The 26859-nt window shown below is 51.7% G+C and overlaps 1 protein-coding gene across 3 annotated transcripts; it reads right to left on the reverse strand.

Annotated features, from left to right (window-relative positions):
• Nucleotides 1-368: 368 nt before the first annotated feature.
• On the reverse strand, nt 369-26039 carry SUPT5H (SPT5 homolog, DSIF elongation factor subunit). 3 transcript variants are annotated; one of them, XM_007096902.2, is made up of 30 exons: nt 25953-26039; nt 25618-25695; nt 21030-21195; nt 17477-17542; nt 16927-16938; nt 16366-16435; nt 16170-16238; nt 16006-16071; nt 15729-15759; nt 15309-15377; nt 11697-11948; nt 10476-10565; nt 10290-10360; nt 8673-8778; nt 8364-8457; nt 8136-8272; nt 7570-7725; nt 7327-7473; nt 6348-6494; nt 6135-6260; nt 5210-5294; nt 4750-4869; nt 4565-4667; nt 4355-4482; nt 4136-4241; nt 3315-3473; nt 3029-3197; nt 2713-2916; nt 875-970; nt 369-800 (listed from the first exon to the last, which is right to left on the reverse strand). In XM_007096902.2, the coding sequence occupies exons 2-30, from the start codon at nt 25690-25692 to the stop codon at nt 657-659; spliced, it is 3264 nt and encodes a 1087-aa protein (XP_007096964.1). In that variant the 5' UTR covers nt 25693-25695; nt 25953-26039; the 3' UTR covers nt 369-656. The 3 variants fall into 3 exon arrangements, with proteins under 3 accessions (XP_007096964.1, XP_007096965.1, XP_042824620.1); XM_007096903.2 differs by having other exon boundaries at nt 25960-26024; XM_042968686.1 differs by lacking the exon at nt 16927-16938 and having other exon boundaries at nt 25953-25988.
• Between the last annotated feature and the right edge of the window lie 820 nt (nt 26040-26859).

A 26859-nucleotide genomic window follows, 5' to 3' on the forward strand; every position in this document is an offset into this window, starting at 1 on the left:
CCCCCTCTCCACCCCCAAGCCACCAGACAAGCCACAGCAATTCTGGGGTCATTGCTCTGTGGGCTCAAGAGAAAGGACCATCAACAGCTATATCCCGCACCACAGGAGGAATTTAGGTTTTCCAGGCGGTTTACAGATTTTCACTTCACATAACTCGAGCAACAGTACAACGTGACTAATCACGTGGCAGGCTCTGTTCTAATAATCTTGTGTCTTCTCATACATTCATCCCGAGAACCCTCCGTCTGGAATAGACAGCATCATTTTCCAGATGGGGGATTGGAGGCTTAGGTATCATCCAGTTATTTGCCCAGGAAGTAGGTGGGGTCTGCAAATGACCCCAGCTTAGAAAACACAGACACACACACTTTTGACCAAACAGCTTTTTATTGAAAGACCGTAACACAAAAGCAAGCTGGGGAAGAGAGGGTACAAGAAGGTGGGGACCCTCCCCCAGACTCTACTCTGATTCCCATGAACATCAGGGAGGGAAATAGGAACCCAGAAAGGAAAATAAAGGAAATCCTGAACAATCAGATTAGCCCTGCTCCAGGCCCCAAACCTGGCCCAGACCTGTCAGAGCCAAGGGCCAGAGAAGGAAAGAGGACACTCTCCATCTGCCAGATATCTGCCAAAGTCCACCCGCCCTGCGTTCCTTAGGCCTCCAGGAGCTTCCCCAGGAAGCGGAGGTTGAGGATCTTGAGCTGCTCATCAAGATCCATGCGGACGATGCCATCCTCACCATCGATGCTCAACAGGACGCCTGTGGCTTCCCGATCCTCACCCAGGATCACCTTCACCTGGGAGGGGGGGGCACAGGGTCAGGGTCTGTGTCAGCAGCCCAAGGCTCCCACGTCCCCTTGGCCCCCCTTACCTTGTTGTTCTTGGTGGGGGTGATGGGCTCCAGGTGCTCACTGGAGATGCTGACAACCTTCTCACTGTCCTTCAGGTACACAGAGCACATGCCGCCCTGTGGGTAGGGACAGCCTGGTCAGCCTGGCCAGTTTCCAATATAGGACTGAGGCCCGCACTCAAGGACCATAGGCTCAGGGCTCATTCTAAAAAATCACCTTCCCAAGGTGACACAGGGGCAGGAAAGGCCAAAAGCTGGGCCTAGTTCCTGGGCCTGTGGTGTGTGGGAATAGGGTGATCAGATCAGCATGGGAAACATTAGAATGAAGCCAACTTAGGCCAAAAGAGAGACCGCTGCTCAGACACTTGACCCTTCATGTCCCAAGTGGGCCTCATCATCTTTCTCACACTTGCTCCTCCTCCTAGGCCCGCCCAGATCTGAGGGATGGCCCCACAGCCCCCAGGCCCCGGCCAGAGCTCTGACCTCAGGTTGGCCAGCTCTTTCACTGAAAATCTCCAGCTCTGAGGTGTGTTCACTGGCCTCCCGAGAGTCTCTGCCACCTCCCCCCCTCTCCTCTCTTCCCTACAGCCTTATAGTGAAGCCTGACCTCCCCTAGGCTCCCAGCCCCCAGTCTCCCCACCTTAATCCATCCCTGCTAGAGCAACATAGTGAATTAATCCCAAACCACAGACCTGATGCCACCACCACCCTGCCTGCTCAGATTCCTTAGGACATAGTCCAAGTTCCCCAGGCAGCCATGTGACCTGGCCCAGCCACTTCTCTTGCCTTGTCACTCACCCTCCCCCCTGGCTCTTTGTGTTCCAGCCACAATGAACATACTTCATCTCCCCAGATGTGCCAGCCTTTTCCTCACCCCCAGGCCTTTGCAAGTCCCCTCTTTCTGGAACACACTTAACCCTTTCCCCAACCATTTCTCTTGGCTTACTCCTATTCATTCTTTAGAACTTGGTGCAGATACCTCCTTCTCCAGGAAGCACCCCCCTGAACCCTCCTCCAAAGTTGAGTAAGACGCCTCCTCTAGGTTCCCAGAGCTCCTCTTGCCCTTGGGACTTCCTGTACCCCAGCTCTGGCCACTCAGGCTGTTCCTGTCTGGGGACATGTCTGCCTCCCTCACTAGAATGCGAGATCTGTGAAGGCAGGGCCGGGAGCTGTTTTGGTCTCTGGTATTTTCAAGTAATGTTTACTACAAGGCCAACAAGGTGCTGGTCCCTCATCTAGGGACTAGGGCTACTTAGGAAGGAAATACAGGCTTAGTAATCAAAGGATCACACCAGAATAAACTTTAAGCTTTTAGACACCAGGTAGGTAACATGAAAAAAAGTTACATGGGCTTACAAGAGACAGATCTGAGACAGCTTAGGTGTTTCCCTGTAGGATGAATAGCAGTTTACTAGACAAAGGATGGAAGGAAGAGAATCCTAGAAAAAGGAAAGCGATGAGCAAAGGTCCAGAGGCTGGAGGGAACTTGGTGACCGTGAAGAACAGAGAGGCTGGTAATGCTGGAACAGGGGGAGCACTAAGGGTAGTGGTGCCCGGCACTAAGCCGAAGCTTGGCACAGAGGAGCGCTCAGTCCATGTCACTGAACTGATCTCAGAGGAGTATATTAAAATGTAACCAGCTCCTGGGTACCAGTCACTGCTCCAGGCCAGGGGCCCCAGCCATGCACAGGACAGGCAGAGCCTACAGGCCACACCTTCTGTACCTGCTTTTCTGGGGACAAACAGGCACTGGAAAATGTGGTTAGACGGTTAAAAAGAAAAAAACCAGTAACAACAGAGAGACTGGGGACCCCAAAGGAGAGGATGCCTGCCCACCCACCAGCCTGGGCTCCACTTACCGTGACGCTGCGGATGACTCCCGTCTGCCCCACCACCTGTGTATCCAGGTAGGTGTCCCGCACCTTCACCTGGATGTCAGTGGTTACCCAGTCGCTAGAGTTCTGCTCAATTCCTGAGCCTGGTGTGTGCGGGTTATAGCCACCAGGGGAGGGGGCTCCAGGTGTCATCGGACTGTAGCCAACAGGACTCGGGCTGGGGCTGGCCTGTAAGTGAAAGAGAGTGTTGTTGGAAACACGTCATCAAGCTTGGCTGTCCCTATAGACCCAAGGCCCATTCTAGCCCACCGCCCTTAAGGGCATGCAAGCTCACCAATACCTGATAGGCCATGGGGGAGGGTGTGGGGTGGTAGCTGGCTGGAGAGTGGGTGTTCTGGTAGCCCGCTGGGCTTGGCGCCACCTGGTGGTAGCTTTGGGGGCTGGGGCTGGGCTGGTAGGAGCCTTGCGGGGAGGGGGCGGCATAGGGGGAGAACTGGTCTGTGTTGTACCTGCAGAGTCAAAGACAGAAAGGAGCACTTGCTGGGGATGATGGAGAAGAGGAGAAGGTAGTGGCAGTGGAGAAGGTCTGGGCAAGGGTTGATCAGGGCTGGCCACAGTGGACTCACATGGCTGGCGTCCCTGGCGTCTGTGGGTTGTACTGCGGGTTGACCTGTGGGGATGAGGGATCGGGATAGCCAGGTGTCTGGGGATTGGGGGTGCCCCCATAGGCCTGTGGGGACGGGGTGGGCTCGTCGTCGAAAGCATACTCGTATTCTTCCTCAGCCCTGTTGGACAGAGAAGTCTGTTAAGAACAACTCTGTGGTAATCACAACAACGTAACAAATGCTTCCCGAGCTACACTGAACACCTCACAACAGCCCCATCAGAGACCTCCATTTCACAGTTGAGACTGGGAGGCAGAGATGAGGCTGCCTGCCCAAGGTCACACACTTGTCATATGACCTAGATCACAAAAATCTGTCTCTGAGCCCAGGTCTTTTCTTTCTCTTTTTTTTTTTTAAAGTTTATCTTGAGAGAGTGTGCATGCGTGCACCACTCCCCCCCCCTCGCCCCCCCCCCCACGGGAGCAGGGAGGGAAAGAGAGAGAATCCCAAGCAGGTTCCCCACTGAGCCTGACTCAGGGCTCAATTTCACAACTGTGAGATCATGACCTGAATTGAAATCAACTATCAGATGCCAAACTGACTTGAGTCACCCAAGCGCCTCTCCAAGCCCAAGTCTTAACCACAGCCTACTACTATGGTGGGGACTGGAGAGACCATTTTATCGCCAGCCCAGCCCCACCTGCCCTTGGCACGTGACCAGCCTGGGGCTAGGAGCAGAGAATTCAGGGAGGGCCACACAGACCCCTCTATCCCGCAGACACCCAGCATAACCACCCATACATGCAGACTCAGGGAACCCTGTCCTCCACCCCAGTTCTCACCGTGATGGCGTGTTAGGGTTGTTGGGGTCCCAAGCACCACTCTGAGCAGGAGTGCGGCTGCCGTCATGCAAAGGTGTCTGGGAACCATAATGCGGGGTACGGCTGCCTGAAATGGGAGAGTAGGAGAGGTGTGTCTGTCTGTTAGCTCTGTCCTGTCAGCTCTGTCCTATCTGCAGCTCCCCCACATCGCCCCTCATCCCTGTCCCCTGGCACACTCACCATCCTGGAGAGGTGTCTGAGAGCCATACATGGGTGTGCGGGAGCCAGAGCCATACATGGGCGTCTGGGAGCCATACATGGGTGTCCGCCCATAGGTTGAGGTCATGCCACCTGGGCGCCGTGAGCCCCTGTGGACGCAGAGAACTAGATGGGTGAGAAGGACCCTCTCACCACCCAACAACCCCCCTCCTGCCCCAGCCCAACCCGTACACCGTAGTGAGCCGCTGACGGTCCACAGAGATGGTCTGGCAGGTGGAGTGCAGCTCCACGCGGGCCGTGGACTCCGTGGCATCCTTCACCACACCGATGTAGCCTGGTGAGGAGGCAGGAGGTCAGGCTGGGTAGGGTTCTCTACCATGCCCCTCCCCAGGCCTCCAAATGGCCTCAAAGCTCACCTTTGTAGGGCCCTTGGGAGATGCGCACAGTCTGGCCTATGAGTTCGTTGTCTCTCCGCCCTCGGCCCCTGCTCATGCCGCCGCTGCCGCCACCAGGGCTGCCAAAGCCACCACGCTGACCTGGGGAGAAAGGAGAAGATCACCAGTCCCCAGGGCCATGCCCTCCCCTCCCATGCTGCGTCCACAGACAGAGCAACCTCAAGCCCCTTCTTCACCTGCTTGACTCCCCCACACACCCACACTGGTTTAGAAGCTTCCTCTGGGTGGCCTGCACCAGAGCTCGGGCACAGCTGTGACCACTGCCGGCTGCCACCAGGAGCAGTGACGGGGGAGGGTCCTGGTCTTCATGGGCTCGGAGCCCCATCAGGGCCAGGCCAGCCGAGCAGGCACTCAGGAAGTATGGGCTGAATAACCTCCCTCCTCCATCCCCCAGACACATCCCCGCCCAACTTCCCCTCACCTCCGGCGCTGGGGTGCATGGGGCTGCTGATCCGGGGACTCATAGGGGCAAAGCCACCCACTGTGAAGTTGGTCACATCTCGGGGCTAGGAAAGGGACAGGATGTCAATCAGCAGGCAGGGCCTGGAGGACCGGCTCCTGGCCCCCATGCCACTGCCTGCCTCCATTTGGGAACAGTTCCTGCCTGAACTGGCCTAGCAGCTATCCCTCTCTCCTTCTGGTGACAATGCCTCCACTTCCCTTTGAGAAAACTGTCACCCCAACACCACTGTGGGCCTGTCAATCAAGAGGCCTGGTCCTCTCCTGGCCAGGACTTTATAACCCTGCATAGCTGGGAGAATTCATCACCCCCACCTTCAGGACCATAAGGAAATCACCTCCTGGTCCCAGCTACCCAGATCCTGGGCCCGATTTCCCTTCTGATACGTGGTTCTATACAGCTTTCCTACAAGTCCTAGGACCTCTGCGTCTGCTGTTCCCTTGAGCTAGTCACAGAGCTCTGCGTTCCTTCATTCAGGTCTCTGCTCAAGTGTCACCTCAAGGAAACCTTTCCTTAACCTTCTCCATCTAAATCAGCAGCTCCCATTATTCTCTATTTCCCAGTCCTGTTTTACTTTTTTTTCGTAGTGCCTTTTTTCATAGTGTCACTTCACACTGTGCTGTGTTTATCTGTCTGTCTTCTAGCAGCTCTAGGACAGAAATTTGCATCTTGCTCGCTGTCGTACCTCCAGTGTCAGAGACCCAACAGGTGCACAATAAAACCAAGTGGGTGAATGATTTGGTGAAAAGCTCTGAATCCCAATAAACTCTGGCAAGGACCCGACACTGACATCCGCCATCCTAATCCTCCATGAGCCCACTGTTGGCGCTCCCAGGGCCAGGGAAGGCCGGGGAGCTGAGCCAGGGCGCCACCACACCCACCTCACCTTCGAGCCCCCCGCCAGGACGAGGTGGCGGGTCTTGCAGACAAACATGCCCCCATTCTCCACCAGTTTCTTGCAATGCAGGAAGGCGAAGCTGCGGAAGAGATGGCGAATTTCGCCCTCCCGGCCCTGGATGAGGAAAGGATGATCACTCTTGTGGCCAGGCCGCACCCCGGCAATTTCAGGCGTGGCCGATGGGCAGGAGCTTATACTCACTGAGTGGGGGCCGTCAATGACCTTCACGATGTCTTTCACGTGGATGTTATTCTGTTCTGAGTCCAGGGCCACGGCAAAGCGGTTGTCCTTCTTCCGGGTCACAGCCTGGTGCCTGACAGTCACCACCTTCCCATACATGTTCAGTACCTATGGAGGGAGGGGAGGGATGCTGAGGGGTGAGAGTAGAAAGGGGTGACGTGGAGCAGGACTTTCCTAAAGTGGGACGATCCTTCCTTGTGGGAGGTTGTCCCAAGTTCTGCAGGAAGTCTAGATTCCCCGGCCCCGGGGCACGCAGTCTCAGGGCACCACCCTGTAGGCACTGGATCAAACAAAAATGTTCCCAATCATTCCAAAACACCCTTCAGGAGGAGACTCCATCCTGACTGAGGAACCTGAGGAATGCGTAGAGTAGATATTAACATAATAGCTGATGTCTACCCATCATTCTGTGCCAGGCTCCATGCTAAATTCTTCACACAAGATTTCACTGAAGCCTCAAAACTTCCCTCTGAGATGAATGCTGTCATGATTCCCATTTTACACAAAGGGAATCTCAGGCCCAGAGAGGGCAAGTCACTAGCCCAGGGTCACACGGCATGGAATAACAGGGCCAAGATATAATTCCAGAGTCCAGGGTCCTAAGCATTAGGCTCTGACTCTCCCATCACCAGGTAGGGGTGAAGGCGAGGAGGGCACCCGCCGCACCCAGCCCCTGAGCAAGCACCTGGGTCTATATATTTGATCTCAGGGCTTCAATCACAATTATTAAAGTAGATGCTACCATTATCTCCATCTTAGAGGACACAAAATAGGCACAGACAGGGTAAACAATAGGTCACTTGTCCAACACCACACAGCCAACCATGGCTCACAGAGCCAGATCTGCCACCCAGAGCAGTCTGGGTTCTTAGCCACCTCCCAGGATGAGGAGCTCGAGGGAGAGCAAGACCCCTACACGGAAGCCCCGCCACACACACACCTGGAAGGTCTCCCGCTCCAGCCGCACGATGACACCCACGGTCTGGGGGTCTAGCTGCACCAGCTCCCCCCATTCATGCTGGCCCCCCACATCCACACCCGATGCCGTCTCTGAGCAGAGCTGCAGGTCCCGGGGGAGCACCTTCAGCTGTGGGAAATGGAAAGCAGGTGAAGCAGGGTCCTGGTGGCTCATCGGCCTGGGTCTCTGTTCTGGCATGCTCCCCCCCTCCCCCCCACCACCTACCTCATGCATGGTGAGGTCAGAGAACAGAATAACAAAGTTCTCCTCCACTCGCACAATGAGGCCTGTGTCACCCTCAAATCGGCCAGCAATCACCTTCACGTGGTCCCCCATCTTAAAGTACTTCCGAAGTTCCTGGGCCGGGAACTCCAACATGTCCTGGGGATTGGGTGTGGGGACACTGAGCACGGGAAGGGAAGCCACCACAACCCACCTGCTTCCCCATCTCCAGAAGCCACTCACGTCCTCAGAAAAGACTCCTGCCAAAACCCACCCAGGCTCACACCACCCAACCACAGATCCTTTAGGCCACCTGCCCTGGAGACAGCTGACCTCAGACTCAAGGTATTAGTCAGGATACCCCTTTACTCCACACACACAAAGCCTGTCCCCAAGACGTAGAATGCCAGACTAGACACTCTTCCTCAGACCTAGCTGGAGACAGCCTCACCCCAGACACATCATGGTAGCCTGGACAAACCCTCAGACAGACGTACACGCCCTTAAAGCAAACGAAAACCAGGTAGCCATCTTAGATTATCCACAAGTATGGGCAGTACGGTACCCACCTTGAGGTCCTCGTGCTTGGGCATGATGGTGATCTTGTTGCCATCCACGCTGAGGATCTTGCCCTGCAGGTTGATGAGCTCGCCCTCACACACCTCCACATTGTCCCCAGGCTGGAAGTTGTGTTCCCGCTCCTTCCCTACAGGGACAGATGCAGGGCTGACTTGGGAGCTGCCTGCCAAGAGCCACCCCCTCTTCTTTGGGCTGAGTTACTGACAGGGACCAAATACCTGTGCTCTCAGTCACCACCTCAAGGTCAATGCCCTCCGGCTGGTCCTCAAACTTCTCCAGCTCAGAGAGTGTGGGCTTCACACCCTCCGTGATCTGAGACAAGGAGAGAGGAGAAAGGTCAGTGTCACAGCCCAGCTCAACGGGCTGGAGAGGTAGAGTGACTGCCCTGGGGATACTCCTGATTTGGAAGGCAATCCAGCACAGATCCAGATAACCCACCACTCTGGGGCCTGGACTGAAGGAGGGAGAGAAAGCTTGCCCTCCCTGCTCCCCACCGTCATAAGCAAGAGGCCCTCCAGGACCCTCACCACAGCAGACATGGCAAAGCTCTTGAACAGAAAGCCCTTCCGGCTGTAACGGTTCCCCTCGAAGATGAGGAAGTCACCATCAGAGGCAACATCGCCGCCCAGGGACCTGGGATTTTGGGGGAAAGAGAAGATTAGAAGGGGGATGAAGAAGAGAGTCTCAGTGAATCTCAGGCTCCTCTGCTGGCGACGGGGGAAGAGGATCACAAGACGACTGACCCGTCCCGTTCCGCCGCGCCCTGCTGTTCAAGCAACCCATCCGAAGCTGAAAGGCTCTTCCCTGCACTCTGCTGCTCTCTCTCCCCTGCTTTATTGTTCGCCACAGCCCACATCACCCTCTGAAAATGAGCCACCGTTTGATCCGTCTCCCTGACCAATGGCAACTCCCAAAGAGCAGTTTTTCACTCACTGCTATGTCCCCTAGAGCAGCGAGCATCTCGCACCCCAGAGGCACGCGGTGAACATTAGCTGGACAAAGTGTTGAACCACGCCAAACCTTCACATGCACGGAGGCCTGGTCTGCACCTGCCCTGGCCACACACCTCCACAACTCCTCCCCAAAGCCTAGGACATCACTAATATGACCTATGTTTCCTAGCGAAGTGAGGGAGTGAGGCTCGCATGAGCACATCTCCGAGGTAGAGTGGTCTGAGTCAGGACTCAAATGTGGGGGGTGGTGGGACTCCCAAACCTGTGCCTTAACTCTACTGGCCCTGCCTGTGGGGCAGGAGAACACTCTGTCCCTGCCCACGCTTCTAGAGAGAGGAGGGAAAGCCCACCCCACTCTCAAAAAAGGGAGCATAGGCGAGCAGGCTGAGCTCCCCCTGCCACTCACTCAATCCTCTTCTCACTCAAGTGCTGAGTTTGGTGGAGGCCCAAACAAGCTCTACAGGCCGGGTCAGGGCACTCAGTAAAAGGAGGTCCAGTCAAGTGGACAGCAGTGGGATGAGTGGGTCCAATCTAGGCATGTGAAGTATTAGCCAAGTCCTGGGATGCAGTTCAAAAGGAGTTCTGTAATCCCCCTTTAACAGAACTGAAAACAGGCTGGCGGCTCACAGTGGGTTCTAGAACAGGACCAGTGGCAAAGGGTCACTGCACCTCTTGTTTCTCCCCCTCCTCTCCTGCCTTTCCCATCAGGAGCCCTCTGGCTAGCCCTGAAATGCTGGGGTTACTGGGCAGAGCTCCAGAGCTCCCTCCAGCTGGGGAGGGTGAGGGACACATCCTAATGGGAAGGGCTCTGTACTCCCACCTCAGGTGCCCAGGCACCAGAAGATCAGTGAAAGAGACCTTGTAAGGCCTGACATGTCGAGAACTCCCATTTCAGCGTGTGATACCACTAATCACACTTACTAGGAGTCAAGTGCTATTCTAGGTCCACACGCTTATTAAGTCATTTGATTCTCCCTACAGTCCCAGCAGGCAGGTGTTGTTCTTTACAGCACAGGAAACAGAGGTCCAGGGATGTTAAGTAACTTGGCTGAGGCACTGCTGGCAGGCTAACCACTCATAAAGTAGACCATGGATGGGTCGGGGGACCCACTCCTATGGGGGGAACCTGCAGAAGGCACTCTACATCACAGCTGTGGGGACCCAGCCCAGCCAGTCCCCAAGGACATGCACCTGATCTTCTCAGCATCAAACAGCCTCTGTGGAGGTCGCTTAAACTTCTTCCTTTTGGCAAACCAGTCTTTCTGTGGAGGAAAGGTGGCACGGGTGGGAAGGGTGAAGGAGGAGGGCCCAGCTACCCGCAAGGATCAAAGGATCAGGCATCCGCCCACCCGTGAGTAGCGGCGTGCCCCCTCGTACCAAGCTCATACGGGCCTTGATGCGGTCATAGTCGATGCGTGGGATCATCTTCAAGGAGATGGTGTTTTGGCTGGGCTCCACATAATCCACCTGAGGAGATGGGAGTGGTCAGGAGGGCCCTGGCCCTCCCTCTCTAACCCCAGACACAGGAAGGGCATGGAGGTGGCAGGGACAGGGGGTGATGGGAAAGAAATCACACTGATGACAATCCCCCAAGTTCTCTCTGTCCTGTTTCCCCTCAACCCCGAAGCAGACTGTCCATCTCTCCTCGGATGTCTAAAAGGCCCCTCAAACCTAGTGCAACCACAACTAACCTTAGTCACCCCCCCACACCTGCTCCCTGCCAGCCTTCTCCTACTCCATCATTCCTTCTGGTCTGGCACACGAACTGGCAATTGTTCTGGACTCCCTCCCTACTCTTCCGCCCATCTCCGGTGTGTTAGCAACTCCCATGGGCTCTGCCTTCTAAACCCCTCGTCCCCCCTCTGACCTCGTCCCCCTCCTCTCTCCTACAACCCTGGGCAACCCAGGACTATGGTGGCACAGTCCCCTCGCTGGTCTCTGTAGCCCCATCTGGTCCAGTCTGGGGTTCGGCAGCCAGGTCCTTCTTTGTTGTGGGGGGCTGTCCCCTACACTGTAGGGTGCTAGCAGCATCCCCGGCCTCTATCCACTAGATGCTAGAGCAACTCCCCGCTCAGTTGACAGAACCAAGAAAAGGGACCACACTGTCCCTGCTTGAGAACGAGGAGTCTATCCTCGATGAAGCTCCCAGAGTAATCCTATTAAAATCCACATCACACCGTGTCCCTCCACCTCACTCCGGAAGAAGCCAAAGCCTTACGACAGGCCACAGGTGCAGTCCCCTCCCTAAGCCCACTCCCGGCCACTCTCACCCTCACACACTCTGCTTCAGCCGGGGCAGCCCTGTTCACATGCTGTTCCTTCCACTGCAACACTCTTCCCTAAGATTTCCACAAAGCCCCCTCGCTCACCGCCTTCAGATCTTTACTGTGTTTTGAACTCTCACAGGAGATGCTCATCCATTCCCCTGGATGTGGGCTCCCAACAAAATCTAGGCTCTGCATCACCTAATCTGCCCTCTGCACTAGGAAAGGGCTGGGAATGACAAAAGGAAAAGGGAAGAGGACAGAACAGGGGAGCAGGGGCGTGAACACAGGCCCTGGCCCCTCAGCCACCCTGCCATATCCCCACCCCCGGCACCTGGGCGATGTCGTCCTTATAGATGCCCCTCTTGAGGCGGACCCAGGACTTCGGCTTCAGGTTGGCCACCTCCTTTACGACTTTGAGCACATCTGTCATTTCCTTGATGGGCACCATCTGCTGGTTCCAGTAGCCAAGCCGCAGGTTGCCCACGCCCTCGATGGCCTGCTTCACGTGCGTCTGCTTATAGGCCTCCACGTAGATGTAGCCCTTCACGTGCTCTGGTGCCACCACTGACTTAATCTGCAGGGGCTGTGGGGCCACGCCAGCAGAGGGAAACAGTGAGACGCGACTGCAACTAATGGCAATGGCCGCCACTACAGTGCTCTCTCTTCTAGGAATTCATCCCACAGTGTGTGCAACGACCCCAGGGATAAGGATGTCCACTGCAGGGTTATTGATTACAGCAAAAAACAAGACTGCAAATTTGTAAATGCCCCCAAAAGGGATTTGTTGTGTCACAAATGTTCTGTGAAATATAGTGTACCGCTTAAAAAGGAATGAATCTCTATGTAGTGACACAGACAGGTAGCCAACACGCACTATGTGTAAAAAGCAACAAGAGTTGGGGCGCCTGGGTGGCTCAGTCGGTTAAGCGTCCGACTTCGGCTCAGGTCACGATCTCGCGGTCCGTGAGTTCGAGCCCCGCGTCGGGCTCTGGGCTGATGGCTCAGAGTCTGGAGCCTGCTTCCGATTCTGTGTCTCCCTCTCTCTCTGCCCCTCCCCCGTTCATGCTCGGTCTCTCTCTGTCTCAAAAATAAATAAAACGTTATAAAAAAAAAAAAAAAAAAAGCAACAAGAGTGAAGAGAAATGGAACAATGACACTAAAAGCAAACAGAACGCGCTTTAAGACAAAACCTGTCACTGGAGACAAACAAGGGCATCCTAGAATGCTAAAAGGGTCAATCATTCAAGATGTCAGAATTACAGACATACATGAATGTAACAACAGAACCTCAAGGTACACGAGGCAAAACCCAACAGAAGAAACTAGAAAAGGAAAGAAAACTACACACAAAACAAGCAGAAGGAAAGAAATAATAAAGATCAGAATGGAAACAAGTAAAAGAGGGAGAATAGAGAAGTCCATCAAAACAAAAGCTCGTTCTTTGAAAAGATTAACAAATTTGACAAACCTATAGCTAGACTGACCCAGAAAAAGACAAAAGACTCAAGTTGCTAAAGACTCAAAAAGAAAGGACATTGCTACCAATCTTACAGGGTTACAAAACAATACTACAAATAAGTGCACACCGACAGATAAGATCACCTCAAAGAAATGAACATTTCCCGTAGAAAAACAGAAACTACCAAAACTGACTCAAAAAGAAATACAACACCTGAATGGACCTACAAGAAGATATTGAATTAGTAATGGAAAAATACCCGCCCCCCCACACACACACAGTGTCAGGACTAGACAGTCTCACTGGTGAATTCTACCCAACATCTTACACCCAGCACGGAGCCCAACATGGGGCTTGAACTCACAACCCTGAAATCAAGACCTGAGTTGATGCTTAACCGACTGAACCACCCAGGCACCTCACTATCCAACATTTTAACAACACTGATCCTTCACAAACTCTTTTTAGAAGAGGAGGTAACATTTTCCATCTCATTCTGTAGATCCAGTATTAACCTGACACTAAAAACAGACATCTTTAAGAAACTACAGTTCAATATTGCTTGTGAACACAGATGTAAGTACAGTATCTCCAATTAAATAGAACTGGATCCAGCAACATATCGGAAGGATCATACACCATGACCTTGAATTTTATGTTATGTGAGTTATATCTCAGTTAAAAAAAAAAAAAACTACTCATTTGTTTCAGCATTGCCTGTGATACCAAAAAATGGAAACAATCTTGTATTTACTGGGCATGGAAAGATAATTAAGGTCTTGGCAAAAAGCTCACTGCAGAATAACACATGTACGGCATAACGCCATTTTGTTTTAAAAACAGGGCAAAGTTTTCAACGTGCAGACGATGATCTGGAAAGACATAAACCAACAAGAATTCCTTCTGAAAAATGGGACTTAGGAGAAGTCCCATTTGGGAAATTTGGGCTTCTACAATACACATGTACTATTCTGGTCATTAAAAATAATAATCAGTCATAACTCAAGTGATCACCAGAATTTTGCCCAGGACACATGACTGAGGTCTGAGTACACTTGAAATGATTTGCAAATCCAACTGTCCACTTGGGCCCACTGACATACACCCACTGCTTCAGCAGGTACAAGCAATGTACTCAGCCCGACACGGACTATATTAAGTAAGAACATTACCGGCTAGCACAGAGTCAGCCGTAGCCCCATGTTTCATGAATTTTGAGCGTACCTTTCATTGGGTTTGCCCTTGTTCCAAAACTGACAATTATACCTCTGACAATAACTATATTTACTGAACACAAGCCGCAGGCCAAGTCCCAGATGAAAGCTGGACATGTCCAAAGCTACTTAATCCTAGCAATGCTGAGGAGCAAGCAAGGCACCCAGAAAGGGGAAGCAGCCTGAACAAGGTCAGAGGTAGGAAGCAGCAGGGACAGGATTCAAACTCCAGCTGTCTAAAGAAATATCTGTGAACTTAATGTTTATTTTTAAGAGAGACAAACGGGGAGGAGGATCAGAGAGAGGAGACACAGAATCGGAAGCAGGCTCCAGGCTCTGAGCTGTCAGCACAGAGCCTGACGTGGGGCTCAATCTCACGAAATGTGAGATCATGACCTGAGCAGAAGTCAGCCACTTAACCCACTGAGCCTACCCAGGTGCCCCAAGAAAGATCTGTGAACTTAAAGCAGCACCTTCATGCTTTGTGTGTTGTGAGTGAGCCCTGAAGGGACAGGACCAGCCCTGGCATAGTCACTGCTGTATCCTCAGCATCTCCCAGTGCAGAGACCTGACCACGGGAAGGGTTCAGCAGATGTGTGAAAACTGCACGGAAGAAGGAAGGAAGGAATTCTCCCCCTGACAGGCCTGTCCCCTGACACACTCAGCCACACTGTCCTATCCCAGGACTCCTCCCAAACAGTAAAAGGGGGACAGCTGCCCAACAGGGCTGGTGAACAGGCAAAACTCACTCAGGCAGAAAAGGTTCAGGAAGCTAAAGGCTGGGGTGCCTGGGTGGCTCAGTCGGTTAAGCGTCCAACTTCCACTCAGGTCATGATCACATGGTCTGTGAGTTCAAGCCCTGCTTCAGGCTCTGTGCTGACAGCTCAGAGCCTGGAGCCTGCTTCAGATTCTATGTCTCTTTCTCTCTCTGGGCCCCTCCCCCACTTCCCCCCCCCCCCCCATAAACATGATCAAAAAAAAAAAAGATGTTTAAAACAAACAAAAAAGGAAGCTAAAGGCTGACTTCTGGAGGGCTACAGGGGGCTGCTGAACCCTGTTAGGAATGCAGAAAGAACGAAGACAATACCTCTGTCAGGCACAGAAGAATGCTTCAATCCAGGGAGTGGTTGTTTTCTAGCTAAAGCAGCTCACGTAACGGACAATGCTGTTGACCGTAAGAAGCACCTGGTACCCTTGAACCTATACTGTCCCTCCCTCTGGGCTTTTGCTCTGTTATCTCATTTCCCAGGTGCCTGCCTATCCGACTTACCGTGTCTGTGAACTGGTAGGCAATGAACTTGCGCATCAAGGAAATGGCCGTGGCCCGTTCCTCCCCAATCTGGAAGAGAGACAGACTTCAGATGGAGATGACAAGGTGAAGGATGGACACAGATAAGGGGACAGAAGACAACAGCAATGCAGAGTAATCAGGCAAGAAAGATAAAATGGAAGAGAGAGAGGAACAAAAAAGATGGACAGATACAGAGAAAGAGGAATGGACGGTAAGAAAGACAAAGGTAGGAGACAGTGAATTAAGTGACGGAGGAGTGAGGAGGGGCCAGGGGCCGGGGGATGAAGAAGCAGAGACAGGACTAAGAGACTGGTATGCCAAGGAGACCCAGGACAGAAAGCTGGGAGCTCTCTCTGACAAGGTCATTTCCCCCATTCCCCTGCATCCTGGAGCACACACCTTACATTTGACAGTCCACAGATTTGGATCCCTAGATAGGAGAAGAAAAGGAAACCCTTCAGGGAAATGGCCTCATCACGAAAGACCCGAATCCCCACACCCATCTTTTTTGCTCTCCCTCCACACCCTCTCCTCCTCCATCCCTCCTTCCAGAAGCAGAAGAGGGCAAGCGCCAACATGCCACCTGTTCCCACTATCCACCACTCTGTGTCTGCATAGGCACATCACCCCAATACAAGATTCCCCCATCTCAGCCCGTCCATCCCAACCCCCTTACTTGACTCCCGGAAGCAGCTGCTGCTGAGTGATGTCATCAGAGAGCTCATCAGATCCTCCATACACCCTGGAGAGAGGAGAGCAATTGGGAAGGAGGGGTGATGCTCTGTCAGAAGCCTGACCCTTCCCGAGAAGGGACCACCTGCCCCCACCCCATGCCCTTACGTCTCTCCCACAGACGACTTGGCATATTTCTTCATGTAGTACTCGCCCAGTTCTTCCTCTCGCTGGTCCCTGGGGTGTGAAGGGGAAAGTAAACGTGAATGAAAGGCTGTGGAGAGGAGGGTGGGCTGACTTGCTCCCAAGTCCCCCCCTGGAAGCCAGTCTCACCCTTTCACCCACCCCCACCCCCGCCGCTTACCTCCAGAGGTTTTGTAGGCGGCGAGCCCCAGAACGGTCTTCATCCAGGACGACATTATCGATGTTGGAGGCTGCGAAAAAATGAGCAGATGGGGTAAGTAAGGGGAGGTGAAGGGCAAGGGCGTGGAGGAAGTGATGGGGACTGAGAGGGCCGGAGCTGGGCCCTGGGGCAGGAGACACCTCACTGAGGAACCCCCAACCCTCACCCTCTACTCTGTCCTGCTCAGCATCTTGCTTCTCATAAAGAAGACTTGGGGACAGGGTCCAACAGGTGGGGACATCCAGCCGTTCCCCATCTCACAGCCGTTAAGTATGCCCTGAACTCCACCCCCCACCACTTATCCCTGCTGCCACAACGCTCACACGCATACATAAACACACACGCTTCCCCAGGCCGACGGCTGGATACCTGGCCTCAGAACCCCCTGAACTCTGGACCCTATGTGAGTCAGAGCCCCCAGGGCCAGACAGGGGTCAGGGGTGGAAGGAGGGTACTGTGGGCAGGAAGGAGATGTCAGGATATGGGAGGAAGGTCGGGAAATCACAGTTTTCAGATTCTTACCTTCAATCTCTTCTACTTGGAGGAAGAGGAGGTGGTGGTGGTGGTGGTGGTGGTGGTGGTGGGCGAGGGCAGACAAAGTATGAGCCAAATTATAGCAGCGAAATCAACCAATGGGTTGGGGGAAGGGGAAGGGAGGGACACAGGAAGGTTGAAAATCAAAAGTAAAGGCCAGGCACCAGGTGGTTGGGGGAGAAGCCGAAATGTATGAGGCGCACAAAACGGAAAATAACAGGGAAGTGGGGGCACTGGCCCAGGAAGTGGGGGGTTATCTTGGGACAGAGCCCACCCACCCTACAACCCCCATAAGGGATTCACGGGGGCCCCTGGGACCCCAGAGTCCTCTTCCCACAACCCCCACCACCCACAACCCCCACCCCCCAACTCATGGGCCTAAAAGGAAAAGGGTACAGAGCTGGTCTCTCTGGCAACGACAGAAAGAAGCGAGGTGAGGAGGGTGGGAGTTGGGGTGGTGCAGGGCATGGGGGTTGGGGATGGGCTCTCAAGACCCAAGACCCCAAAGTGGGCTTGCAGAGGTGGGGCCCACACACACCTTTCTCTAAAATGTCCTCTGCTCCGTCCTCCCACTGGTCCTCATCCTCATACTCATCGTCCACATCTGCAACAAGAAAGCCACGTGGTCAGGGAGGCAGCTGCAGCAAAGGTGACTTCGCGACAGTGGTTCCCAGGAAACATCTCTGGGGGGACAGGCACTACGAATATCCACCCTGCAGATCAGGACTCAGGGCTAGACAGGCAAGGCTCTCACCTGCTGCCCTGGAGCTGTTCCGAGCCGCAGGATCGAGTCTCCTCGCTGCCACCTGGCTCTAAAAGCCATCCCTCCCCTAACCCCATCCAGGAGCCCATTTCAAAAATCAGATCAGGGGCGCCTGGCTGGCTCAGTGAGTAGAACACGTAACTCCTGATCTTGGAGTCGTGAGTTCAATCCCCATGCTGGGCGTAAAAATAAAAAATAAACTTGAAAAAAAAAAATCAGATGGGGTGCTGGGTGGCTCAGTCGGTTAAGCATCCAACTCTTGATTTTGGCTTAGGTCATGATCTCACAGTTCGTGGGTTCGAGCCCCGTGTCAGGCTCTATGCTGGGATTTTCTCTCCCTCTCTTTGTCCTTCCCTCGTACTCACTCGCACACATTCACACACTCTCTCTCTCAAAAGAAAAAAGATCAGATCAAATTAAGCAAGCAGAAAAGTTCCCTCCAAACTATCAAAACCAATATATAGTTTAAAAAAATTTTTTTTAACATTTATTTTTGAGAGAGACACACACAGCATGAGCAGGGGAGGGGCAGAGAGAGAAGGAAACACAGAATCCAAAGCAGGCTCCAGGCTCTGAGCTGTCAGCACAGAGCCAGATGTGGGGCCCCAACTCGTGAACAGCGAGATCACCAACTAAGCTGAAGTCAGACACTCAACCAACCGAGACAGCCAGAGCCCCATTAAAGACACAATTCGTGATCTGTTGGTTTTGTTTATTGTTCCCTTCGGTTTATAACACTATTGCTTACCGAGTGTACCGTATGCCCTGCTCTGTTGTGAGTTCTTGCCACAGATTCCTCATTAATCCTCCTGGTGACCCTGAAGGAGGTAACACCACCGTTCTGATTTTACAGTGAGGGCTCTGAGGCCCAGAGAGGTGACTTCACTGGCCCAGACTCTCAGCTAGTACCTGACAAACAATCTGGCTTCGGGGTCCATGCACCTAATCTCTTCACTACATTACATACCCTCTTTTGTATGTAGCCAATGTTACACTAAAAACTGAAAAGTGGTATCTGTACGTGATGAAAAATGCAAAGTGTTCAGAGGATGTATGGGTACAGGTAAGTCTCCCTCCCATTTCTAACCCTAGCTCAGTCCCCTTTACCAATGGCAACTCTATGACCAGTTTCTTGTCTAGAAATAATCTGTACTTAAAGAAGAAATGCATATAACCTCCCCACTACCTGCCCCATTTTTTTTTTTTTGCAATGCAACTTTTTAGCACACTGTTCTGTACCTTCTGCTTTTTCTAAGCAATGATACTACCTTGGAACTCTTTCATAGCAGCACATGCTTCATTTACTATTATCCGACTATCTGCCTCATAACTCATTTTACCAGGCTATTACCATCAACGGACATTTAGATCACCGAACACTTACAACTGCAAACAGGACTGCAGCAACTATCTTTGGCCTCATATCTTTATGCACCTATTCGAGTTTAACTGTCAGATGAACTCCTAAAAAAGAACTGCTGGATCAAAGGGTCCCTGCATGTTAAATACCAATGGGCCCTGCCACATAGCCTTGCCACAGGCAGTGCCCAATGACACCCCAGAAGACACATGGCTGTCCCCAGCAGTCCACGTCCATGTCACACGGCATGTTATCCATTCTCTTGATCTGGGCACTTCTGCTACCTAAGATCTTTTCTCTAAGAAAGGACTCGCTTCCCTCAGCTGTTAGGAAAAGGGCCAAAGCTCTCCAAGAACAGGAGTGTTCTGAGCATTTCCTGCCCCTCCGCTCCCTGGTTTTCCCTCAGGTAAGAGGGTCCTAAGAAAGGGAGGATGGCATTCCAAGTAGCTCTCCCTTACATGCATGTGGGGAACAGGCACTGTTGAGTATGGCTGGAGGGAGTATCTGGTATGATCTTTTCAGGGGCCAGTATTCGGCCACAGACATCAAAAGGCTTTCAAATCATACACATTCCCTTTGCCCAGTAATATGACCTATACGGATTTGCCACATAAAAAATCTTCAGGGTCCATGTCAGATAAAATACCACATCTTCGGGGCACCTGGGTGGCTCAGTTGGTTAAGCGTCCAACTTTGGCTCAGGTCATGATCTCACGGTTCATGAGTTTGAGCCCCACGTCAGGCTCTGTGCTGATAGCTCAGAGCCCACTTTGGATCCTCTGTCCCCCTCTCTCTGCCCCTCCCCCACTCATCCTTCTTTCTCTCTCCCCCTCAAAATAAAAAAACTTAAAAATATTACATCTTCATTTTCACTAATCTCTAACTGAAATTTAGTATTTACATCAATTACGAACGATGGAAGCAAATCACGGCAATGTTAGCAGTGAACTCTGATATTTTCATGGCACGTTATACAGCTGAAGATATCTCAAAATATCATTTGCACTCATTGCTACTTCAAAATTAGATTCTTATCAGACCCTCCACTAAATCTTGTTATTTCAGCGCATTCCTAACGAAACACACATGTTCTTTGAGTATTTAGGTACCGTGTTTCAGTATAATTGTTCTCTCTGGAATCCTATATATTTTTTCCTTAAGCACTTCAGAACACAGTTCTAAGAAGGGGCCCACAGACTTCACCAGACACCAAAGAAGCCACAGCACAAAAAAGGTTAAGAACCCCTGGTCTAGGCAATACCTTGTGTCTATGAGTCTAAACACGTATGAGAGTGTTCCCAGCAGTGCTGCTTGTAATAATGAAAAACGCGAACTCCAATGTCCAACAAGAGATTGGTTACATAAAACAGATTATGGAAAAAATACTATGCGGCCATTGGGAAACAAACGGGTGTTTCAAGGATGAGGATGATGACAGCATGAGCACTTAAGTGCCATACGTTGCTGAGAAAACTTTCTTTGAGAAACCAAACAGCAACTCACCCAGGGCCGCATGGAGAAGAGAGCAGAGCCAGGCCACAAGGGACCCAGGCCAACAGGCCTCCACCACCCTGTCCTGCCTACATCGAGGTCGTCTCAGCTTCCCACGAGAAGCACAGACTTCAGTTTTTTAAAGGATGATAATACTACTGTAACTGTTTTAAAAGGATTGATGTTTGGGGAATATACAAAGAAATATTTGGGGGTAAAATCATGTATTTGGGATTTGCCACATCATCCAATAGTGGGCAGGAATGAAGAGGAAGAAGCAAAACGATCGGTACTAAGGTGTTAAGTGTTGACACGAGGTGACGGGACATGGAGGTTCCATACACTATCCTCCTACCGTGTGTGTTCGACATTTACCAAAAAAAAAAAAAAAAAACTTTTTGGAAAAACTCATTCAAGAAATAGAACCGAAGGTACAAGTCCGGCCAACGCTCAGCACCTGCCAGCCCTGTGACATACCAGCCTCGTCCAGAATGAAGCCGCCATGGCGGGGTTTCTTGGGAGGCCTGTCATCATCTTCCTCTTCCTCTTCTTCATCGTATTCTTCCTCCTCTTCCTCCTCCTCTTCTTCCTCAGGCTCTTCCTCCTTCTCGCTGCCTGCCACACTCCGCCGCTCTTCTTCTACCTGCAGGGTTACAAAAGGTTGGGGCACCAGGGTTCTGTACCCCAAAATCCAGATACCAAGCTCCCCAACCCCAGGTCTGACCTTAATTCTGGCTGGCTAGTCATAAGCCCCTCTGCTCTGCATGCCCTCCCTTCCACCCCAGCCTCTCTGGGAGCCATCCTACCTCAGTGATAGCACTGCCACCCAGTCAACCAATACCTGGGAGCTGACCCACACTCCCTGCTCCACTAGACCTCCTTGCTAGCCTCCACCTGGCCCGTAAATGTTGTAGCTCCATGAGGGCGGTCCTTGGCCCTCATCTCTTTCCACTCTACAACTCCCCAGGCCGCCTCATCCACTCCCTCAGCTGGTGGGCCTCTCTGTGACTATGATTCCTAGATCTCCGGTTCCAGTCTACACTGCTCCCCAAGGTCATCGCCTGCCTCTTGTTGCTAATTCCGAGGACAATCTTCAGTTGTTACGTACGAGACACTTCACACCACTGCCTACTCCCTCCCTAAAGAAATGCTCTTCCCTTGATATCTGTCACATCACATTCTCCCGGCTTTTCTCCAACTTCTCTGGCTGCCCCTCTGCAGTCCCCTCTTCCTCTCTCACCCCTCAAGTGCTGGCTTCAGTCCCCAGGGTTCAGCCAGGGGCCCGCTCTGCTTCTCCCTGCATACACTCTCCCACTGGGCCACTTTACCTTCCAGTCCCAGTTCCTGTCTCTGCAGGTGATACCTCATCTGTCTCCAGCTCCCCACTTTCTTCCAGAACTAGAGGCCCCCCATATGTCAGCAGCCTCCACAGATGCCTCCCTTAGTTGTCTTCTGAACCCTTCACGCCCACCGTGTCCCACACTGACCTCAACGTCTTCCCCTAGACCTGTGCTGGCTCCCTCTAGCTCTCATCGGGCACCAAACTCTTGACATTTCTGCTTTTGGAACATTGTCCCTCCAAGCTGTCCCTTCTCCCCCATCCCTACAGCCCTAGCCTAGGCCAGATCACTGCCCTCTAAAACCTAGCCCCTTGCCCAGCCTCCTTTCTGGTCTCTTGGCCTCCAAACCAGTCACAAAAGGAAATGACCCAGACAAAACAGTATTCCCCAAACTTCAATCTTTTCCGCACTAACTTCACGTCTTCTTGCCAAGTTCACATCAGTTCAACCTGTTTATTTGGTATTTTAAATTCACTCATGTTTTTATTTAACTTAACAAAGAAACTTTTCCAAACTTTGGAATATTTCAGAAACAAAAACATTTTTAAAGTTAGCTTGCTACAAGTAAAAAGTAACCATAAAGATAAAAGCAAAACAGGGGCGCCTGGGTGGCTCAGTTGGTTAAGCGTCTGACTTCGGCTCAGGTCATGATCGCACGGTTCACAAGTTTGAGCCCCGTGTCGGGCTCTGTGCTGACAGCTCAGAGCCTGGAGCCTGCTTCGGATTCTGTGTCTCCCTCTCTCTCTGCCCCTCCCCACCTCTCAAAAATAAATAAAAACATCCAAAAATTATGATCTAAAATATGAAACTGATCATTTGGTCCCCTGCTTAAAACAGGGCCAGGGCTCCCCACTCCCCCAGGTAAAGAACCAGCTGCTTAACAGCTTAGACAAGAAGCACACACTCTGCTACTGCCTCTCCTTCTTATCCTGCCTCTTCGGGCTCCCCCTCCCAAGTGCTAGGTCCCAGCCACACTGAACCACTCGTTCCATGCTCTCTCAGTGCTAGTATCATCCGTGCTGGTCCTCTGCAAAAAAACCCAAAAACGTTCTTTTGCCTCTCACTCATACTTCAATCAAAATACTCCCCCTTCTAGGAAGTCATGCCTACCCCCTGCCCCAGCAAAGTCAGGCACATCCTCTGAGCTTCCTCCATCACAGCCCCGACCACCGTGAGCTCTCTCAGGCTATCTCAGGCATTGCTGGGTCCCCAACATTACCCAGTTCAGGGATGGGAACAGAAGACAACTTAAACATTTGTTTAGTACATACTCCTGACTCATCCACAATGTCCCGCCTTTTAACAACTCAAACTACTCTGAGTAGCCTGATTTCAAGGAACCCTGTCTTCATTCCCCTGGCTCAGTCCCAGCAAAGCCTTCTTTCCAAACCTGGCTCCCTGATCCCTGAGGAAAAGAGCTCCCATTACTATTTGTGTTATCTTGGGGCTGGAACGTGCTCTTACACTGTCTGTCCTCAGCATCCCCTGAAGTAACCGCTGGTTTATAAAACTATCTCCCCTCCAGGACAGAGAGCTCCATGAAGGAGTCTGTGATCCCAGCCTGATAGGAACACTTGCTGAATGAATGAATGAATGAATGTGGAGGTTACTGTGGCTGAGAATGGGGAAACCGCTGACTCCCCCAACAGTGGCTCATCATCTGCCATCCCAACCTTGTATCCACAGGACCTGGTCCTTCAAGGACCATGCTAACCTTTGGCTATCCAAAAAGCCTATCCAGTCCTATCTCTAGCTGGCCTCTCACTGTCCTCCTGCCTCATCTAGTGACGGGAGACAAGTGAGCAGGCGAGTCAAGAGCCTGGTGTGGTGTTGGGGAAGTGAGATTTGCACAGAGCAAACCAGATGTCCCAGCCAGGAAAAGGACCCAGGGATCCTGGCCTCATTACCACCAGGCTTTAAGCACAAGCAAAGTGCCTTGAAGCCATGAGTCAGGGAGACCAAGAACCCAGTACTGCTGCTCGAAAAACCCTTCCTAGCATCCTCCCATTTGCCTCACCCCCACCATGGCTTCCTGACTCTTCCAACTCTTCACTGGAAGCTGAGGACTCCCCACAGGGCACAAGGATTGACAATCAAATGCCTACCGAGGGCAAGCAGAGAACAAAAATAAATGGGGCAGCTCAAAGGAAACCCATGGCACTCTCCATCTACCTGATGTTTCCTAGGACACAAGTAAAGGAAAACTTCCTTTTACCTAAATCTTCTGCCACAAGGCAGGCATCATGATAAATGGCAACTGATATATCCCAGGAATTGGAGAAAATTCCCCATTTTAAAGCAGGCTGCCACTTCTTGAGCAAAGAGCTGCTTGCTGGCTCCTCTAATTTTCCCAGAAAAGCAGAAAAATCATGATTTTTACATGAAATCGCCCTTGCAAGTGTTGGCAACTACCTTTAAAAAAACTGATTTATGTTTCTGTAGGTTAAAGGAGACATCTATAATCATCCAGTCATCTCTGTTAGTTTGTAACTGTTGCCTACTAAGTGTAAACTCCCTGAAAGCAAAAATTTGCCTTGTTCTATTCTCTCCAACACCTAGGAAGAACCTGGAACAAAGTTATAGATGCTCAAACATTCATTTGCTCAATAAATAAGTTAGAAATAAATAGACAAGGAAAATAGCTAAAAGGAGACTATTTAAAGTCAGTTATGTCCCAGGAAATGTTTATTTGATTCCTGAAACAGTGATCCTTTTAAAGCATTAGATCACATCCCTTCTTTGCTCAAAACCTCAAGACTCTGTCGCACTCAATCAGGACAAATTCCTCACCAGAGTCTTCAAGATCCTATATGATCTGGCTCCCGTCACTTTCTTGTGGCGCTCACTCTGATCCAGCCAAACTTGACTCCTTGTTACTTTTTGAACACGCAGACATGCTCCCAACTTGGCACTTGCTGTTCCCCCCTTACTGGAACACTTTTCTCCCACACATGACTCACCTTCTCACCTCCAACACATCTTTTTTTCAAATATCACTCTCTCAGACTCACCCTATTTAAAACTGACCCGAGGCTCCCTATTCCCCTTCCCTGCTCTTCTCCAAAGTACTTTCTGCTTTACTAAATGATACACACATCAGTCACGTTTGTTTATGTTCACAGGGGCAAAGACTTTCAAAATGTTTTACTAGTGCAGCCCAAGGGCAAAAAAGTGTGCCTAGTACACAGTAGGCACTAAAAATATATTTCTGAAATGACCGTGCATACTCCAAAATAAAAACTAACAGTGGGTGCTTCCTACATGCCAGGTCCTTTAAACATATCACCTGTCGGGCTCCTGGTTTGCTCAGTCGGTTAAGCCTCTGATTTCTGCGCATGTCATGATCCGATGGTTCATGAGTTTGAGCCCCGCGACAGGCTCTGTGCTGACAGCCCGGAGCCGGAGCCTGCTTCAGATTGTGTGTCTCCCTCTTTCTGCCCCTCCCTAGCTCATGCTCGCTCTCTCTCTCTCTCTCTTAAAAATGAATAAACATTTAAAAAATTAAACACATCACGTGTTATTTCACTGTATTTGGAGCATCCCTGGCCTCTCGCACCTGTCCTTCTGCTTGACTTAGGCTTGCCTACTTCTCTGTCACTACCAACAATCTGGAGGCTCCCAGAGGCCAGAGCTCGTTCTGATACCCTCCGAGCTCCCACAGGGGCCTTTCTGTCCCGGTCCTGTCCCCAGGCTCAATGCCTCCCCACAACGTCCCAGCCACACACCTCGGCCTCCTCGCCGTCACTGCTGCGCTCGCTGTCCTCCTCCTCGGAGAAGTTGCTGTCCTCACTGTCCGACATCTTCTGCTCTTGCAGGAAAAGACGGCCTCAGTGCGTCCCCCAAACAGCAGCCCCACCCCTGCCTCGGTTTCCCCGCCGGTTCCCGGAGAGAAAAAAAAAAATCCCTCAGCGCACTTCCGGCAGCCTGGTTCTGGCAAGGGTGAACCCGAAAGGCTACCCCTTAAGCTATCTGCTACACCTTCCGTGTCCCGGAATCCGGTCTCTAAAGCCTCCCTATGCCCCGGCGACCCCCGGTCCTGCCACCACGGCGTCCTACCCACCCCTCACCGCTCCGGTTCCACCTCAACCTTCGGTACCAGCAGCTGTTCACACGACGCCTGGCAGGGACTGATGTGCCCTCTCGCGAGAACCTACGCGTCGACCTCGCATAACGCGAGATTTCCGGGGCTTGTCCCCGGCGACGCACTTCCAGGACGCCATCTTGAAAGTGGCAGATCCGGCTCAATGTAGAGCATGGAGTCGACATCTTGGGAGGGTCAAAGAGGAAGGATGGTTACTCCCCTTCTAGACGGCACTTCCAACCGGGAATTCGTGTTTGAATTTAATAGTGTGGTGTGCCAAGCCGTGAAGAGGCAGGGAATGACCAAATAACAATGAGTTAGCAAATAAATCAGACTTTATCTCCTACCTCCAAAACATTCCTCGGAGGTAAGTACCCCCATTTTGCTGACAAGGAAACTGAAGCTCAGAAAATAAACTGGACAGGGGCAGACCTGAGACTCCTTCCCCCAAGTTTGAGTGACTCTTAAAACTCTTGTTTTCCTTTACAAATCCCAAAGTTTAAATCAATGTGAATTTACATATTAGTAATTATTTGTCAGACAGATGGCAAAGAGGACCAGGCATGATGAGACAAGGGTAAGAAAAATTCACTTGATGAAGAGGGAAAAAATGAGAAACTTTTTTAAAAAGTGTTTTTATTTATTTTTGACAGAGAGAGCGCGAGCGAGCATGAGTGGGGGAGGGGCAGGGAGAGGGAGACACAAAATGTGAAGCAGGCTCCAGGCCCTGAGCTGTCAGCACAGAGCCGGATGCAGGGCTCGAACTCACCGACCAGGAGATCATGACCTGAGCCAAAGTTGGACGCTCAACCGACTGAGCCACCCAGGCACTGAACCCCACCCCCCCGCCCAAATCAGAAACTTTTAAAACACATTGCTAAAATTT

Source organism: Panthera tigris, chromosome E2 (assembly GCF_018350195.1).
Source record: "Panthera tigris isolate Pti1 chromosome E2, P.tigris_Pti1_mat1.1, whole genome shotgun sequence".
Lineage (NCBI taxonomy): Eukaryota > Metazoa > Chordata > Mammalia > Carnivora > Felidae > Panthera > Panthera tigris.

Bases quoted from the DNA above. Each gene is read 5' to 3' on its own strand.
- SUPT5H (XM_007096902.2), bottom strand. From the start codon at position 25,692: ATGTCGGACAGTGAGGACAGCAACTTCTCCGAGGAGGAGGACAGCGAG. The intron at 16,239-16,365 runs GTAAGCGGCGGG...TTCACACCCCAG, and splicing joins CGCCTACAAAACCTCTGGAG to GGACCAGCGAGAGGAAGAAC. The intron at 801-874 runs GTAAGGGGGGCC...CCCCCCTCCCAG, and splicing joins CCCCCACCAAGAACAACAAG to GTGAAGGTGATCCTGGGTGA.